This window comes from Ovis aries, chromosome 2 (genome assembly GCF_016772045.2).
Source record: "Ovis aries strain OAR_USU_Benz2616 breed Rambouillet chromosome 2, ARS-UI_Ramb_v3.0, whole genome shotgun sequence".
NCBI classification, from domain to species: Eukaryota; Metazoa; Chordata; class Mammalia; order Artiodactyla; family Bovidae; genus Ovis; species Ovis aries.
The window spans coordinates 64461734-64477088 of NC_056055.1; the positions used below are offsets into that span (position 1 = coordinate 64461734).

The following is a 15355-nucleotide window of genomic DNA, read 5'->3' on the forward strand; positions in this document are numbered from 1 at the left end:
CAGATCTAGATTCAAATCCCAGCTCCATTCATTTCTAGCTGTATCCCACTCAGTAAGTCACTAACAGTTTGTCTGTTTACCTTGCCAACATGGAGGACTTGATCTTAAGTGGTAAATCCTGAAATAAAATGTGAACTGTGGTTGGAATGTGTTGTTTGTGGCTTCATCACTGGCCATAGGATCCAGTTTTTAAGTATATTAAACACATAGCATATAATTCAGCTCAGTTCAGTTGCTCAGTCATGTCCGACTCTTTGTGACCCCATGAATCACAGCACACCAGGCCTCCCTGTCCATCACCAACTCCCAGAGTCCACCCAAACCTATGTTCATTGAGTCGGTGATGCCATCCAACCATCTCATCCTCTGTCGTCCCCTTCTGCTGCCATCTTCAATTTTTCCCAACATCAGGGTCTTTTCCAATGAGTCAGCTCTTCACATTAGGTGGCCAAAGTATTGGAGTTTCAGCTTCAGCATCAGTCCTTCCAATGAACACCCAGGACTCTTCTCCTTTAGGATGGACTGGTTGGATTTCCTTGCAGCCCAAGGGACTCTCAAGAGTGTTCTCCAACACCACAGTTTTAAGCATCAATTCGTCGGCACTCAGCTTTCTTTATAGTCCAACTCTCACATCCATACATGATCACTAAAACCCATAGCCTTAACTAGATGGACATTTTTTGGCAAAGTAATGTCTCTGCTTTTGAATATGTTGTCTAGGTTGGTCATAACTTTCCTTCCAAGGAGTAAGCGCCTTTTAACTTCATGGCTGCAGTCACCATCTGCAGTGATTTTGGAGCCCCTCAAAATAAAATCATCCACTGTTTCCCCATCTATTTCCCATGAAGTGATGGGACTGGATGCCATGATCTTCGTTTTCTGAATGTTGAGCTTTAGGCCAACTTTTTCACTCTCCTCTTTCACTTTCATCAAGAGGCTCTTTAGTTCCTCTTCACTTTCTGCCATAAGGGTGGTATCATCTGCATATCTGAGGTTATTGATATTTCTCCTGGCAATCTTGATTCTAGCTTGTGCTTTCTCCAGCCCAGTATTTCTCATGATGTACTCTGCATATAAGTTGAATAAGCAGGGTGACAATATACAGCCTTGATGTACGCCTTTTCCTATTTGGAACCAGTCCATTGTTCCATGTCCAGTTCTAACTGTTGCTTCCTGACCTGCATATAGGTTTCTCAAGAGGGAGGTCAGGTGGTCTGGTATTCCCATCTCTTTCAGAATTTTCCACAGTTTATTGTGATCCACACAGTCAAAGGCTTTGGCATAGTCAATAAAGCAGAAATAGATGTTTTTCTGGAACTCTTTTGCTTTTTCAATGATCCAGCGGATGTTGGCCATTTGATCTCTGGTTCCTCTGCCTTTTCTAAATCCAGCTTGAACATCTGGAAGTTCATGGTTCACGTATTGCTGAAGCCTGGCTTGGAGGATTTTGAGCATTACTTTACTAGCGTGTGAGATGAGTGCAATTGTGTGGTAATTAGAGCATTTTTTGGTATTGCCTTTCTTTGGGATTGGAATGAAAACTAACCTTTTCCAGTCCTATGGCCACTGCTGAGTTTTCCAAATTTGCTGGCATATTGAGTGCAGCACTTTCACAGCATCATCTTTTAGGATTTAAAATAGCTCAACTGGAATTCCATCACCTCCGCTAGCTTTGTTCATCGTGATGCTTTCTAAGGCCCACTTGACTTCACATTCCAGGATGTCTGGCTCTAGGTGAGTGATCACACCATCGTGATTATCTGGGTCATGAAGATCTTTTTTGTACAGTTCTTCTGTGTATTCTTGTCATCTCTTCTTAATATCTTCTGCTTCTGTTAGGTCCATACCATTTCTGTCCTTTATTGAGCCCATCTTTGCATGAAATGTTCCCTCGGTGTCTCTAATTTTCTTGAAGAGATCTCTAATCTTTCCCATTCTATTGTTTTCCTCTATTTCTTTGCACTGATCTCTGAGGAAGGCTTTCTTATCTCTCTTTGCTGTTCTGTGGAACTCTGCATTCAAATGGGTATATCTTTCCTTTTCCCCTTTGCTTTTCACTTCCCTTCTTTTCATAGCATATGATAGGTATTCAATATTATAGAATGAATGATTAAATGAGTACCAAAAAAAGTAATCTCCAATTCCTGTGTTTTGACAAAAAAAGAAAAACCTCTTAAAAGTAATATCATTCTCAAACCAGAATAAATTTAATCAACAGAATTAACTTCTGAATATTTATATTTTGTGTAACAAAAGTCACTAGAGACAAGATTAAATTATATGCAATACTGTACTTTCTAAAGTACACACAAATATAGTTTAGAAATATTCTCAATAAAGATTGAGACAATTTGTACAACAGTTTTTTATAATGGTTCAGAGAATCCATTGCTTTATTAAACATCTATGAAGCACCTAAATTATTTGCAAATTTCTGTGCTTGATAAGTAGTAGGTTTCTTCTACTCTCTTTCACCATGTGACTAGACTTAAAATCAATTTGAGTGAAAATATACACAAATAAGGTACATGGTCAGCAAGTGTAGATACATACTGTGTAAGAAGAAAAGACAATAAAAGAGACGATTAATAATTAGTGATGCTGAGCATCTTCTCATGTGTTTGTTAGCCACCTGTATGTCTTCTTTGGACAAATGGCTATTTAAGATGCACAAACATCACTGATTATTAACAGAAACACAACTCAAAACTCCAGTGAGGTATCACTCACACCAGTCAGAATGGCCATCAGCAAAAAATCCACTAACAATAAATGCTGGAGAAGGTGTGGAGAAAAGGGAACCCTCTTATACTACTGGTCGGAATGTAAATTTATATAACCACTATGGAGAACACTATGGCAGTTCCTTAGAAAACTAAAAAAGAACTATCATGACCCAGCAATCCCACTCATGGGCATATACCCAGAGAAAACCATAACTTGAAAAGATACATGCACATCAGCATTCACTGCAGCACTATTTACAATAGCCAGGACACAGAACAACCTGAACGTCCATCATCAGAGGAGTAGATAAAGGTGTGGTATGTATACACAATGGAATACTACTCAGACATTATAAGGAATGAAACTTGTCATTTAGAGATGTGATTGGACCTAGAGACTGTCAAAAAGAGTGAACTAAGTCAGAAAGAGAAGAGCAAATATTGTATACTAATACATATATGTGGTGCCTAGAAAAATGGTATAGATGACCTTATTTGAAAAGCAGAAATAGAGACACAGACATAGAAAGCAAACATATGGATAACTAGGGGGGAAAGGGGTGGGATTAACTGGGAGACTGAGATGATACATATACACTATTAATACTCTTTGCAAAATAGATAACTAATGAGAACGTACTGTATGGCCTAGAGAACTCTACTCAAAGCTCTGTGGTGACCTAAATGGGAAGGACATTCAAAAAAGAGGGGATGTATGTAAATATATAACTGATTTACTTTGCTGTATAGAAGAAAACAACACAACATTTTAAAGCAAATATACCTCAATAAAAAATTAACTTTTTAAAAAGAGATGGTTATAAAACAGAGAGAACACTTTGAGGGCAGGGAAGTAGTGAAAAGATTTTGGAGATGGTACTTGAGGTGAGCCTTAGACAATGAGCTTGCACCCAAGTAAAATGGAAGATAAGCAGGCTCAAAACTGGCATACCTTCTAGGAATAGCATTTCTCACTAATACAAATGAATTTAAAATTATTGAACAGTCTCTTATTAGCCTCCTCAACATCCACAAAACTGGATTATCAGTAAAGGCAGGTGGTTCTGCATTTTACTGGCCACAGAAAACCACCTTCACTCCAGGCTTATGCAAATAACTATTAATATTAGGTTCCTCCTTCTTGGTGTTCATCATAACTCCATCAAAAGGACCACTTTTAAGAGGAGTGCCTGGGAGACATGCGGTCCTGCCCATCCCTCTGACAGCCTGAAGCCTATGTCTAGGACAATTTCAGATCAGCCAAGACCTAGGTACCTGGAACACCTCCTACAGTCCCTTCCTCACAGCTTCAGCCCTTCAGAATGGTTTTATGAACCCTCTTCTTCCTGCCACATCTGCAGCTCAAGAGAGGCAATTCTACAAAATGCTACCTTGCACAGGAAAGTTGTTAAGACTTTAATTATAAGACTCAGTGTCCACCTAGGAGAAATTCCCATCTGAACCAGCATCAAGAATAGGTGTGTTTCTCACAAACATGTGGTGGCTAAACAATATGCTAGTAAACAACCATTGGATCACTGAAGAAATCAGAGAAGAAGGAAAAAGAAAAAAAGAAACACCTAGTAACAAATGAAGATGAAAGCATCAAGGTCCAAAACTTACTGGATGCAGCAAAAGCAGTTCTAAGAATGAAGTTCATAGCAATACAATCTTGGCTCATGAAACAAGAAAAGTCTCAAATAAACAACCTAACCTTACCCCTAAAACAACTAGAGAAAGAACAACAAACAAAAGCTAAAGTTAGTAGAGGGAAGGAAATCATAAAGATCAGAGCAGAAATAAATGAAATAGAGACAAAACAATTGCAAAGACCAATGAAACTAAAAGCTGGTTCTTTGAAAAGATAAACAAGATTGATAAACCTTTAGGCAGATTTAGCAAGAAAAAAAAAGGAGAAGAATCAAATCAGCAGTGAGAAATTAGAAATGAAACAAAAGAAATTTACAACTGACTCCATAGATATACCAAGAATCACAAGAGGCTACTATGAACAACTGTATGCCAATAAAATGGACAACCCAGAAGAAACGGACAAATTCTTAGAAAGGTACAGTCACCCAAGACTGAACCAGGAAGAAACAGAAAATATAAACAGACAAATCACAAGCACTAAAACTGAAACTGTGATTAAGAATTGGTGCGTTTCTATGTGGCAACCTGGATGGGGGAGGAGTTTGGGAAAGAATGGAAACATGTACACGTATGGCTGAGTCCCTTCTCTGTTCACCTGAAACTATCATAACATTGTTAATCAGCTACATCCCAACACAAAATTAAAAGTTTGTTGGTTTATTTTTAAAGAATAGTTGTGTTTCCCTTGTGCAACTGCTTTCAGCAATTGCGAATTAGGTAACATATCCTTTCAATACCTGGCACCTAAGAAAGTTAGAAGCCAGTAAGAATGTAAGTCATTTCACAATGCACCTTAATTTATAGTTTTGTTTTATGTCAACAACTAACTTTTTCTTCTCTCTTACATATATAAAAGCATCACCACTTGCCTATGACCTCTGGAACTGCCTTAATTCCTTTCTACAGAAAGGGGATTGTAAATACATGACCAATTAGATTTTTCTTCCTGCAAGTGAGGGAAGTCCACCCTTTATCCATACTAAATAGTCAGATCAACAATAAGAACAGTGACAGACTTTATTTTCTTGGGCTCCAAAATCACTGTGGACAGTTACTACAGCCATGAAATTAAAAGACACTTGCTCTTTGGAAGGAAAGCTATGACAAACTTAGACAGCATATTAAAAAGGGGAGACATTACTTTGTCAACAAAGGTCTGTATAGTCAAAGCTATGGTTTTTCCAGTAGTCATATACAGATATGAGAGCTGGACAATAAAAAAGGCTAAGTGCCAAAGAACTGATGCCTTTGGACTGTGGTGCTGGAAAAGACTCCTGAGAGTCCCTTGGACAGCAAGGAGATTAAACCAGTCAATCCTTAAGGAAATCAACCCTGAATATTCACTGGGAGGACTGGTGCTGAAGCTGAAGCTCCAACACTTTGGCCACCTGTTGCAAAGAACTGACTCACTGGAAAAGACCCTGATGCTGGGAAAGACTGAAGACAAGAGGAGAAGAGGACAACAGAGGATGAGATGGTTGGATAGCATCACTGACTCAATGGGCATGAATTTGAGCACGCTCTGGGAAATGGTGAAAGACAGGGAAGACTGGCGTGCTGCAGTCCATGGGGTTGCAGAGTCAGACACGACTGAGCAACTGAACAAAGTCAGATCAATGCCCATTAAGTGAATGGGCATACCATAGGCCTGCAGGACATCCTGCCTACCACCTCTGTACCCATCAGAACCTCACAAGCAGTCAGCCATGTGTAAGATACACCAATACCTATGCTGCCTCACAGCAATGAATCAACCAGACTGCCAAGACATTTCAGGAATTAACAGACAACTTTATACAAGTGGAAGAACAGCAAATTCCAGTCACATTCAGCAGCACTGCTTTAAGGCCTCGAAGAGTAAATCAAGTTGTGCTTTATTTAAAAATCTCTCTGGAATCAGAAATGTCTTTTTCTAAATTACCACACACAATCATCCACTGCATCACGTCACTACATATCCCCTTCAAAACACTTTTCTGATCGCCTACATTGTGTTAAAAACAGTAAGACAATGTTGAGGAGCCTTAAAGACAATGGAGTGCCAGCCCTCTTCATGACAGGAGGCAGCCAGAACCCCTGGAAACTATGTTAGAAATCAGACAGTCTTGGGTGTGAATCTTGGCCTTGCCACTCACTTGCCATGACTGAAGTCAAACCAGATGACCCTCTGAACCCCTGTTTCCTTATTTGTAGGGTAGAGATGACAAGGATGATGATGATGTCTCATCTTGGGACTGTTGTATAAAGAGTTTGACAGAGTGTCTGACACAAATTATGACTTAATAAATGTTACCTTCTCTCCAGTTCACCTCCCATTTGTCAAAGAATTTTAAATCAATTCAATGAGTGAGAATATTCTATAGAGCTAAGTATAATTAAAGGCAAAAGTGAAATAATCACTTTGTGAGAAAAAAATAATAACCGTGTCCAATATTTGTTGAGCAATTACATTACACATACTATCTCATCTGCCTCACCTCTCCTTCAGTGTGCTATCGTTGTCCATATCTTATAAATGAGGGTACCAAGGCTCTAATATGGTGGGAAATTTTTCCAAATAAGTAGCAGAGCTGAGATTTGAATCCACATAGTCTAACTCCAGAAGCCATGGACTTAACCACCAGGAAAACACTGGTTTGAATATACATGCAAAATTTTATGGAAAAACGAAAAGCAATTTATTTCAACTGGGGGATGGTGGTCAAAGAAGCCATTGGGAAGAAGGAGATATTAGAACTGGGCCTTGGAGAAAGAGCAAGATTTCACTTTGATAGAGGTAGAGTGGAAAAGGGATTTATATAAAGGAGGACTATTCCAGGCTGAGGGATTCGCACCAAAAATGTGGAGGTGTGAAACGATAGGATGTGCTGGGACACAGTGAGAAATTGTCAGAGATAGATATCCCTGACAGAGAAGGCAATGGCACCCCACTCCAGTACTCTTGCCTGGAAATCCCAGGGATGGAGGAGCCTGGTAGGCTGCAGTCCATGGGGTCGCGAAGAGTCAGACACGACTGAGAGACTTCACTTTCACTTTTCACTTTCACGCATTGGAGAAGGAAATGGCAACCCACTCCAGTGTTCTTGCCTGCAGAATCCCAAGGACGGGGGAGCCTGGTGGGCTGCCATCTATGGGGTCACAGAGAGTCGGACGACTGAAGCGACTTAGCAGCAGCAGCAGTAGATACCCCTGAGCTCATAGTAACCCTACTGCTAATTGTAAGCAAGAAGGATGGAGCAGGAGGAAGTGTTAGGAAAGCAGCCTGGGGCCAAATGTCACGCCTGAAATGTCTTCCAGGGGCATTTGGATCTTAGAGGCACCAGAGAGTCACAGGTGGTTGCTGTGATACAGCAAAGAGAAGATACATGACACAACCCATCCTTCAAGAAAGAAACTGTCAATAATGAGGAGGAGGTATTAGAATGGGGGGAGAGAAAATTGTTAGGAGGTTCCTATAATACTTCAGGAAAGACTGGAAGGCTGGACAGGGCCAGTGACAATGGAAAGGGGTGTGCACAAAGATAGCCCAGGGGCCAGTTAGGGGGCCTGAGTACTGATACGGGTGCCTGGGGAGACACTGACATTTTTGGCCAATAAGGAGAAGATAGAAATGAAAAAAAGGACAAAGCAGCTAGCAGTTCTTTGAAAAATAATGTGAGTCTTTGACAAAGCAGTGTAATTGTTAGAGGTGCTTTGAGCTGCAACTGACAGAGAAGTAGACAATGAAGACACTTTGTTATTTCATGGAAGAAGTCAAGGGACTTCTTGGAAAGCCCCAGGAACAGCTAACTGTTCAATGACGTTATTCACGTCTATATATTCAAAGAGGGACTAGGTTGGTGCCTCTGGAAACCTCTTAATTTTTTCCTCATTGACCCAAGCAGTGGCAGCAGCAGCCCCATTCTTTACATGAAAACATCTAATAAATGAAGGACTTCTCTTTCTACATCTGTGTCTATTTTTAGGGAGAAAAATATTTCCCAGAATCCTTTGAGATGACTTCCTGCATGCTGGAATGCCATCACTGACCACTCTTAGCTACCAGGATGTTAGAGAAATAAGTATCCAACAAGCTGAATTATGATTACTGTGGATGGCTTACACCATGATACATCTATGAGCCAAGTATATTACAGGTTATCAAATTCAGAAAGTGTTCATAAGAAAGGAGGGGTTACGTCTACTGAGTGGGTAACCAACAGTGTCTACCATAAGCATTTTGAACAAAGCAATCTGCCTTCCAGAAAATGGGAATTTACAAGAAGAAAATGTGATATTTGGCCATGGACACATGTTTCTAAGGAAAGTGAAGCTCTGATCTGGCAGCCTCAGAAGGAATACCTTATCCTAAATTCCCTCTTCAAGATCATGAGATATTCTGAAGTCTTTAGCTTTTTGGAAGATGGATCTTCACCAGCCTAAGCAAAAGGAAAAGATGATACACAACTACTAGGATTTGTGATTCAGACTATGAGAACTTCTAACAAAGCAAGATGTTGCAGTCTCAGGTGAAATACAACTCTTGCTCCTCTGAGTAGTTATGGAAATTAAAGAACATTGACTCATTCCCTGAACCATGGCTATTTAACTCTTTCCTGCATGTTCAAATCCTATGTGTTCTTTAATGTCCAGTTCAATTTTGGCTTCCTTCATCAAGTTTTTCCTATCACCAACCAATTTGTAGCTCACCATACAATTTAATACATTCACAGACATCTTCCTAATTCTGTTATCAAATTCAGTTGATTTGACCTGAAATAGTTACGAATTCTGTCCACCTCTTTTCATCTCCATTGCTGATAACTGTTTATGTTTACTGGGCATGTGCTTCATTGCAAGGCATTATTCTACACACTTTACAATTATTAATTCATTTAATCTTTTTAACAACTCTATGAGATAAATTATAGTAATCATTTTATACATGCGGAGACTTGGAAATAGAATTGTTAAGTAACTTGTTCATATTCACATAGGTAATAAGTGATACAGATATTACCGAGAAATCATTTCTTAATTGATACATTACACTTCCTCTCTTATAAATCACATCCCATTTCACCTAAACTACTGCAACAGGATCCTGTCAATTTCCTTGCCTGGACTTAACTCCTCTCCATGCAATCTTTATCCTAAAGTTAGAATGATCTTTAAAAAATGCAAAACTTGGTCATGGTAAATTCCTCCCCAAACTTTCTACGCTGTCCAAGATTTTGCCCTGTCTATCTCTCCAGTCTTACCTTGGGTTATCCTTCTCCTAGAACTTTTGATTCTAACCACCTTTATGCTTTCATTGCTTCCTACCCCACAGCCTTTTCACAGGCTATCCCTCTACCTAAAAGGCTCTTCCTTATCTCCGATTTTGCCTTCCCTACCTATTCAAATCTACTTATCCTTCAGAACATCACTGAAATGTCACTCCACACACAGGAGAGCCTTCTTCCCACCTTCAGTTCAGTTGCTCAGTCGTGTCTGACTCTATGTGACCCTATGAACTGCAGCACACCAGGCCTCCCTGTCCATTACCAACTTTCAGAGTCCACCCAAACCCATGTCCATTGAGTTGGTGATGCCATCCAACCATCTCATCCTTTGTCGTCCCCTTCTCCTCCTGCCCTCAGTCTTTCCCAGCATCAGGGTCTTTTCAAATGAGTCAGCTCTTCACATCAGGTGGCCAAAGTATTGGAGTTTCGGCTTCAACATCAGTCCTTCCAATGAACACCCAGGACTGATTTCCTTTAGGATGGACTGGTTGGATCTCCTTGTAGTCCAAGGGACTCTCAAGAGTCTTCTCCAGCACCACACTTCAAAAGCATCATTTCTTCTGTGCTCAGCTTTCTTCACACTCCAACTCTCACATCCATACATGACCACTGGAAAAACCAGAGCCTTGAGTAGATGGACCTTTGTGGACAAAGTAATGTCTCTGCTTTTTAATATGCTGTCTAAGTTGGTCATAACTTTCCTTCCAAGGAGTAAGTGTCTTTTAATTTCATGGCTGCAATCACAATCTGCAGTGATTTTGGAGCCCCCAAAATAAAGTCATCCACTGTTTCCCCATCTATTTTCCATGAAGTGATGGGACTGGATGCCATGATCTTAGATTACCCCACCTTCAGATTAGCTCAAGTTCTGACAGGTCATAGCAGATTCTGTTAATTACTAACTGATCAGCCATACAAGGACAGGGCAGAGTTTGCATATTTCAATCATCAGTGTATTTCTAGCAGTGAGCCCATTCTTTCCCTCAGGAAGCAGTCCACTTTTACAATAAGTACAAGTCTAAGCTTCCTTGCCAACAGTGCATGTTCTTTGAGGTCAGTGACTGTGCCTCAGAGAGGTGGGCTACTCTAGTAAAGAGAATATGGGCTTTGGTTATGTTAATTCAAAACCCATGTCTGGATACATGACTTCTCAAGTCTCAACTTTCCCAATTTTAAGAGGAAATAATTACATTGAAGAATAAAAGAGATACTGAAAGTAATGTACTAGGAAACCTGGCAGCAAATGCTCTTTAGATTGTTCTTCCCAGAGGGTCAGTGGCATGAGCAGTGAGGCTGCACACCAGAGGCCCAGTGGCCTCCCCCACCTCCCACACAATTCACCTTGAGCCAAGCTTCCTTCTCCACCTGTTCACCTGCATGAATACCATCATGTGGAGATATGCAAAAATGCTACAGTGAGCAAGAGGTTAAGGATTTGCTAGGCACAGAGGGAACAGGACAAAATGAACATGGTATGTGCTGAGTATCCACTAAATGACAAGCATTTTCATACATTATCTCATTTAATATTTAGCAAAAGTAAATCTCATTCTACAAATGCAGAAACTGGGGCTCAGAGAGGTTAAATGTCTCACCCATGGGCTTTGAGCAGGTAGGTGGTAGAGACCTGACTTGAACTCAGGTCTGCATAGGATTTGCTCCTGCTACCCCAAGGTAATACCTCCAAAACAATTCTCTTCCTTGCTCTTGCTTTCAGGTAAATGTGCTTTAAAGACCCAAGACATCTTTTACCTGTCTTTAAAGTCAACCTGACCCAGTGGGAAGAATTAAACAATTCAGTAATATGTGAGCACACAGTGTCTCACAATTACCTATCTGCAAATGAATTACACATGCTGGAGCTTCTCTTTCAAAAAGCTACATGCTACTTAAGTAGAAAAACTAACTCAATTCAAAATGCCCAATACTAAATTGTTGACTAGAGAATTTTTTAAATTAACCTAATTTTGAATGAGTTTTAATTGATGAATTAAAAGTAGCTAGTCATTATCATTCTCTGGGCCTAAATGAAGTTAATAAAATGAAAGATTAGGTGGAGAAGGGAGAAGGAAGACAGGGGAAATCGTGTCCCTTCTCTCTGAGATGCTACACAGCCCAGGGCTTGAAATGAAGAACTGAGCACCCAAGACCCCCCACAACTAGTTCCATCACGCAACCTATATACTGAGGTTACCCAACATGCAACCCATCCACTGATGCTGCTGCTGCTGCTAAGTCGCTTCAGTCATGTCCGACTCTGTGCGACCCCAGAGACGGCAGCCCACCAGGCTCCCCTGTCCCTGGGATTCTCCAGGTTGCCATTTCCTTCTCCAATGCAGGAAAGTGAAAAGTGAAAGTGAAGTCGCTCAGTCGAGTCTGACTCTTAGCGACCCCATGGACTGCAGCCTACCAGGCTCTTCTGCCCATGGGATTTTCCAGGCAAGAGTACTGGAGTGGGTTGCCATTTCCTTCTCCAAACCCATCCACTGCTGCTGCTAAGTCGCTTCAATCGTGTCCGACTCTGTGCGACCCCATAGATGGCAGTCCACCAGGCTCCCCTATCCCTGGGATTCTCCAGGCAAGAATACTGGAGTGGGTTGCCATTTCCTTACCCGTGCCCAAATCTCCTGGGACTTTTGTGAATGCCACTTCTGAGGACTTACTCCAGATCTACAGATTCAGATTCTCTGGAAGATGATGCCCAGGAAATGGCATTTTAACAAACACCCTAGATGTTTCTGATTCACCCCAAGATTTGGAAACAGTTTTGGGTGATCAGTAAAAATGCAAAGATCAAGATGATTCTGCCTATTTATTTACTTTGTGGGGATATAATTTTCTGTAAGAACCTTGAAAACGTTTTAATGAATGATATATTTATCCCAGCAACTCTAAAGACCAGGCAGTCCCACTTTCAAAATGAGGGAAATCAAGTCTTAAAATATATGTGACATGTCCACCCTTTACAATCAGGAATCAACCACTCGTACCTAGAGAAGAGGGATAAACAGTTACCAATTCACCAATTAGTGCATTTTATACTGTAAATCTAATCCACTTGATTAACTTACCTTTGTATGCAATTCCTAGTTAATTCTGTCTTGGGGGGGAATGGCATTTTTCTAAATTTATAACTTCAGTATGCTCCTTAGTTACAAATAGCCTCCCTGACTCAACTACTAATTGCATGTTCAGGACACTCTTATTCTTCTGTACAACACCCAGGAAAGGTAAATTTTTTAGATAAATTATTTTCTTTTCTTCCTCCTTACCACTGATTAAAGGCAATCCACTAGCCAATTCTCTCACCTGCTATCCTACCATTTCAAATTTGGAAATGGAAATGTAGATCATAAAAGAAACCTAACTGTTGAACAGATTCTTTGTGATTAAGCAAATACCTCTAATCTTTCCTTAGTTTAGCAGTCTCTCTTCCTTTGCTTCTGGGGACTTGCCTCAAGCCTAAGGGGTCCCTGAAACTTGAGGGTCAAGTACCCAAGGCAACAATTCATTAGCCACGGGCTTTACTGGAGTCTTCCCAATTGGAGGAGCTCTGAGAGTCTCATCACCTTGGAAACACAACAGCAGGCTCCCTGAATATACAGACAGTATAGATTTTTAAGCACCATAAGAAAATAGGGTTTAGTTATCCCCAAATGTAAAAGTCATGATTCAAAACTGTGACTGACTGGGAAGCATCTTTAGTCAGGAATAGCATCTTCAAGCTGACAAGTCACAAATATGTGTACTTTTGCTAACCAAACCGGTAGTTGGGGAAAAGCTCAAAAATATCCCATCTCTATCTTTAATTTTTCTCCTAAAAACGGAATGCTTCCTCTGAAACTGGCAAGGCCACTGCCAATACAATTACCACTGGTGTGTATGGAACACTCAAGTTACCTACGTCTTTGTAGAAATCCTGATTTTTGGAAACAGAAGTGCGAAAGATACACTCATAGAAGACATTTTGAACCTTTTAAAATGGAACTGCTTGTTTTGATGCAAATGGCTGGGGGTGGGGGATGGGGGTGGGGGGCGCGGTAAGGCGGTAAATTTCTCTCGGACTATCCTTTCTAGTATTACAAGTTGTCTAGTCTGGATCATTAATATCAATATGTTGTTTTCTGAATGATCAGATGAATGAAATCAGTTCTTAACTTATTCGAATTCACTGAAAGGACTCAACAACACTGATCAAATGACCCTTCTATTATTTCGTTCACAATACATTCAATCAAATTTACGGAGCGCCTAAGCGATGCTAGGCACTATGCCAGGAGCCTGAGATACAAAAATGAATGAAGCAAGGTGCTAGTTTATTAATGATTTCAAGATTTGAGAGAACACAGCTTCGCTCCCTCTTCCACCGAAGCCTGCAAGGCTGTGGAACCAATCGTACTCTACATCTCCCAGCACCTGGGAACACTTTACTTTCATTCCATCCCACGAACCCAGCACCAGGGCTCCCCCGGAAAGAGCCAAACCCTTAAGTTCAACTCCGCACCGAGCTAACTCCGGGGTCCGTGGCTCCCCGGGCGAGATTCCTCGCACCTGTCCGCCCGCCCGTCGGGGTGCGCCAGACCCCGCACCCGCTTACTTTGCCACTGTCGCTCACACCAAGGAGGTGCTCCCGCAGCACCTCCATGGGGCAGGTCCAGGTGGAGTGGACGAACGTCCCTCGGAAGATGTGCGCCAGGGGCGGCCTCCGGGCGGCACACATGTTAGCGGTGGAGCGCAGCGCGGAGTCCGCGGGCGGAGGAGGGCGCACCGGCCGAACGCGCGGCGAGGACTCCCTGTGGCTGCGGGCAGCTGCCGAGCCGGCACCCGCTCAGGCCTTGGCCTGCCCCCGCTTCCCCGCGCGATCGCCTGCCCCCTGCAGGCCGCGCCCAGGGGCTGGGTTCCTGCCTCCTCGATGCCAATAGGATTTGTCTCCCGTGAGTTGGTTCCAGTCTTTCTCTCCTCCCCTGCTTTAGTTTTTGATACAGTTAACTCTTTGAGTTTCCAAAATCACCGCTCATGTAGCGATTCTTTTAACCCTTGGTGGCTGTCGTCCATGCAGGAGGCCGGAGGTGAAGGGAGGAGCTGGAGGATTCAGGATTCCAGCCCTGTAACTTTAATTGGTCACTGCATCTGCTTTCTCCTCCGCCTTTCTTTCATTGGCACACCCACAGTCACATTTACCTGCTTTCTTTGCCCTTTAAACTCTTAGCTATCTATGGCCCAACTCTGGACCTTTTCAACCACAAGGTCTTACCTGGCACAAGTTCAGTGCCAGGGTGACACGTCTGTTATGGCTGCCTACCTGGAGAAGGGAATGGCTACCCACTCCAGTATTCTTAGGCTTCCCTGGTGCCTCAGATGGTAAAGAATCTGCCTACAGTGCTGGAGACCTGGATTCAATCCTGGGTTGCAAAGACCCCTTGGAGAAGGAAATGGCTACCCGCTCCAGTATTCTTGCCTGAAGAATTCCATGGACAGAGGAACCTGGTGGGCTACAGTCCATGGGGTCACAACGAGTCAGACCCAACTTTCACTTTTCTTTCACCTTACCAACCAGTTTCATTTTCATTTCTGTGGGCTGCAGAATTTGTCTTAACCTGATGTTCTGGAAGCGTGTCCTACAGAACTGCTGGGGTCCCACCACTGGAGGTTAATCTTGACCCCAAAGTTCTTTACTGTACCTGAGGCTAACATTTTGGCCCTTGTGTCCAC

The 15355-nt window shown here is 41.9% G+C and overlaps 1 protein-coding gene across 2 annotated transcripts in view; it reads right to left on the minus strand.

Annotated features, from left to right (window-relative positions):
• Positions 1–14485, minus strand: part of GDA (guanine deaminase) — a 128873-nt gene extending 114388 nt beyond the window's left edge. For both annotated transcript variants that reach the window (XM_027964502.2, XM_060409369.1), the window contains exon 1: positions 14241–14485. In XM_027964502.2, coding sequence (XP_027820303.2) covers positions 14241–14363 — 123 coding nt within the window. In that variant the 5' untranslated portion in view covers positions 14364–14485. The remainder of the gene's footprint in view (positions 1–14240) is intronic.
• Between the last annotated feature and the right edge of the window lie 870 nt (positions 14486–15355).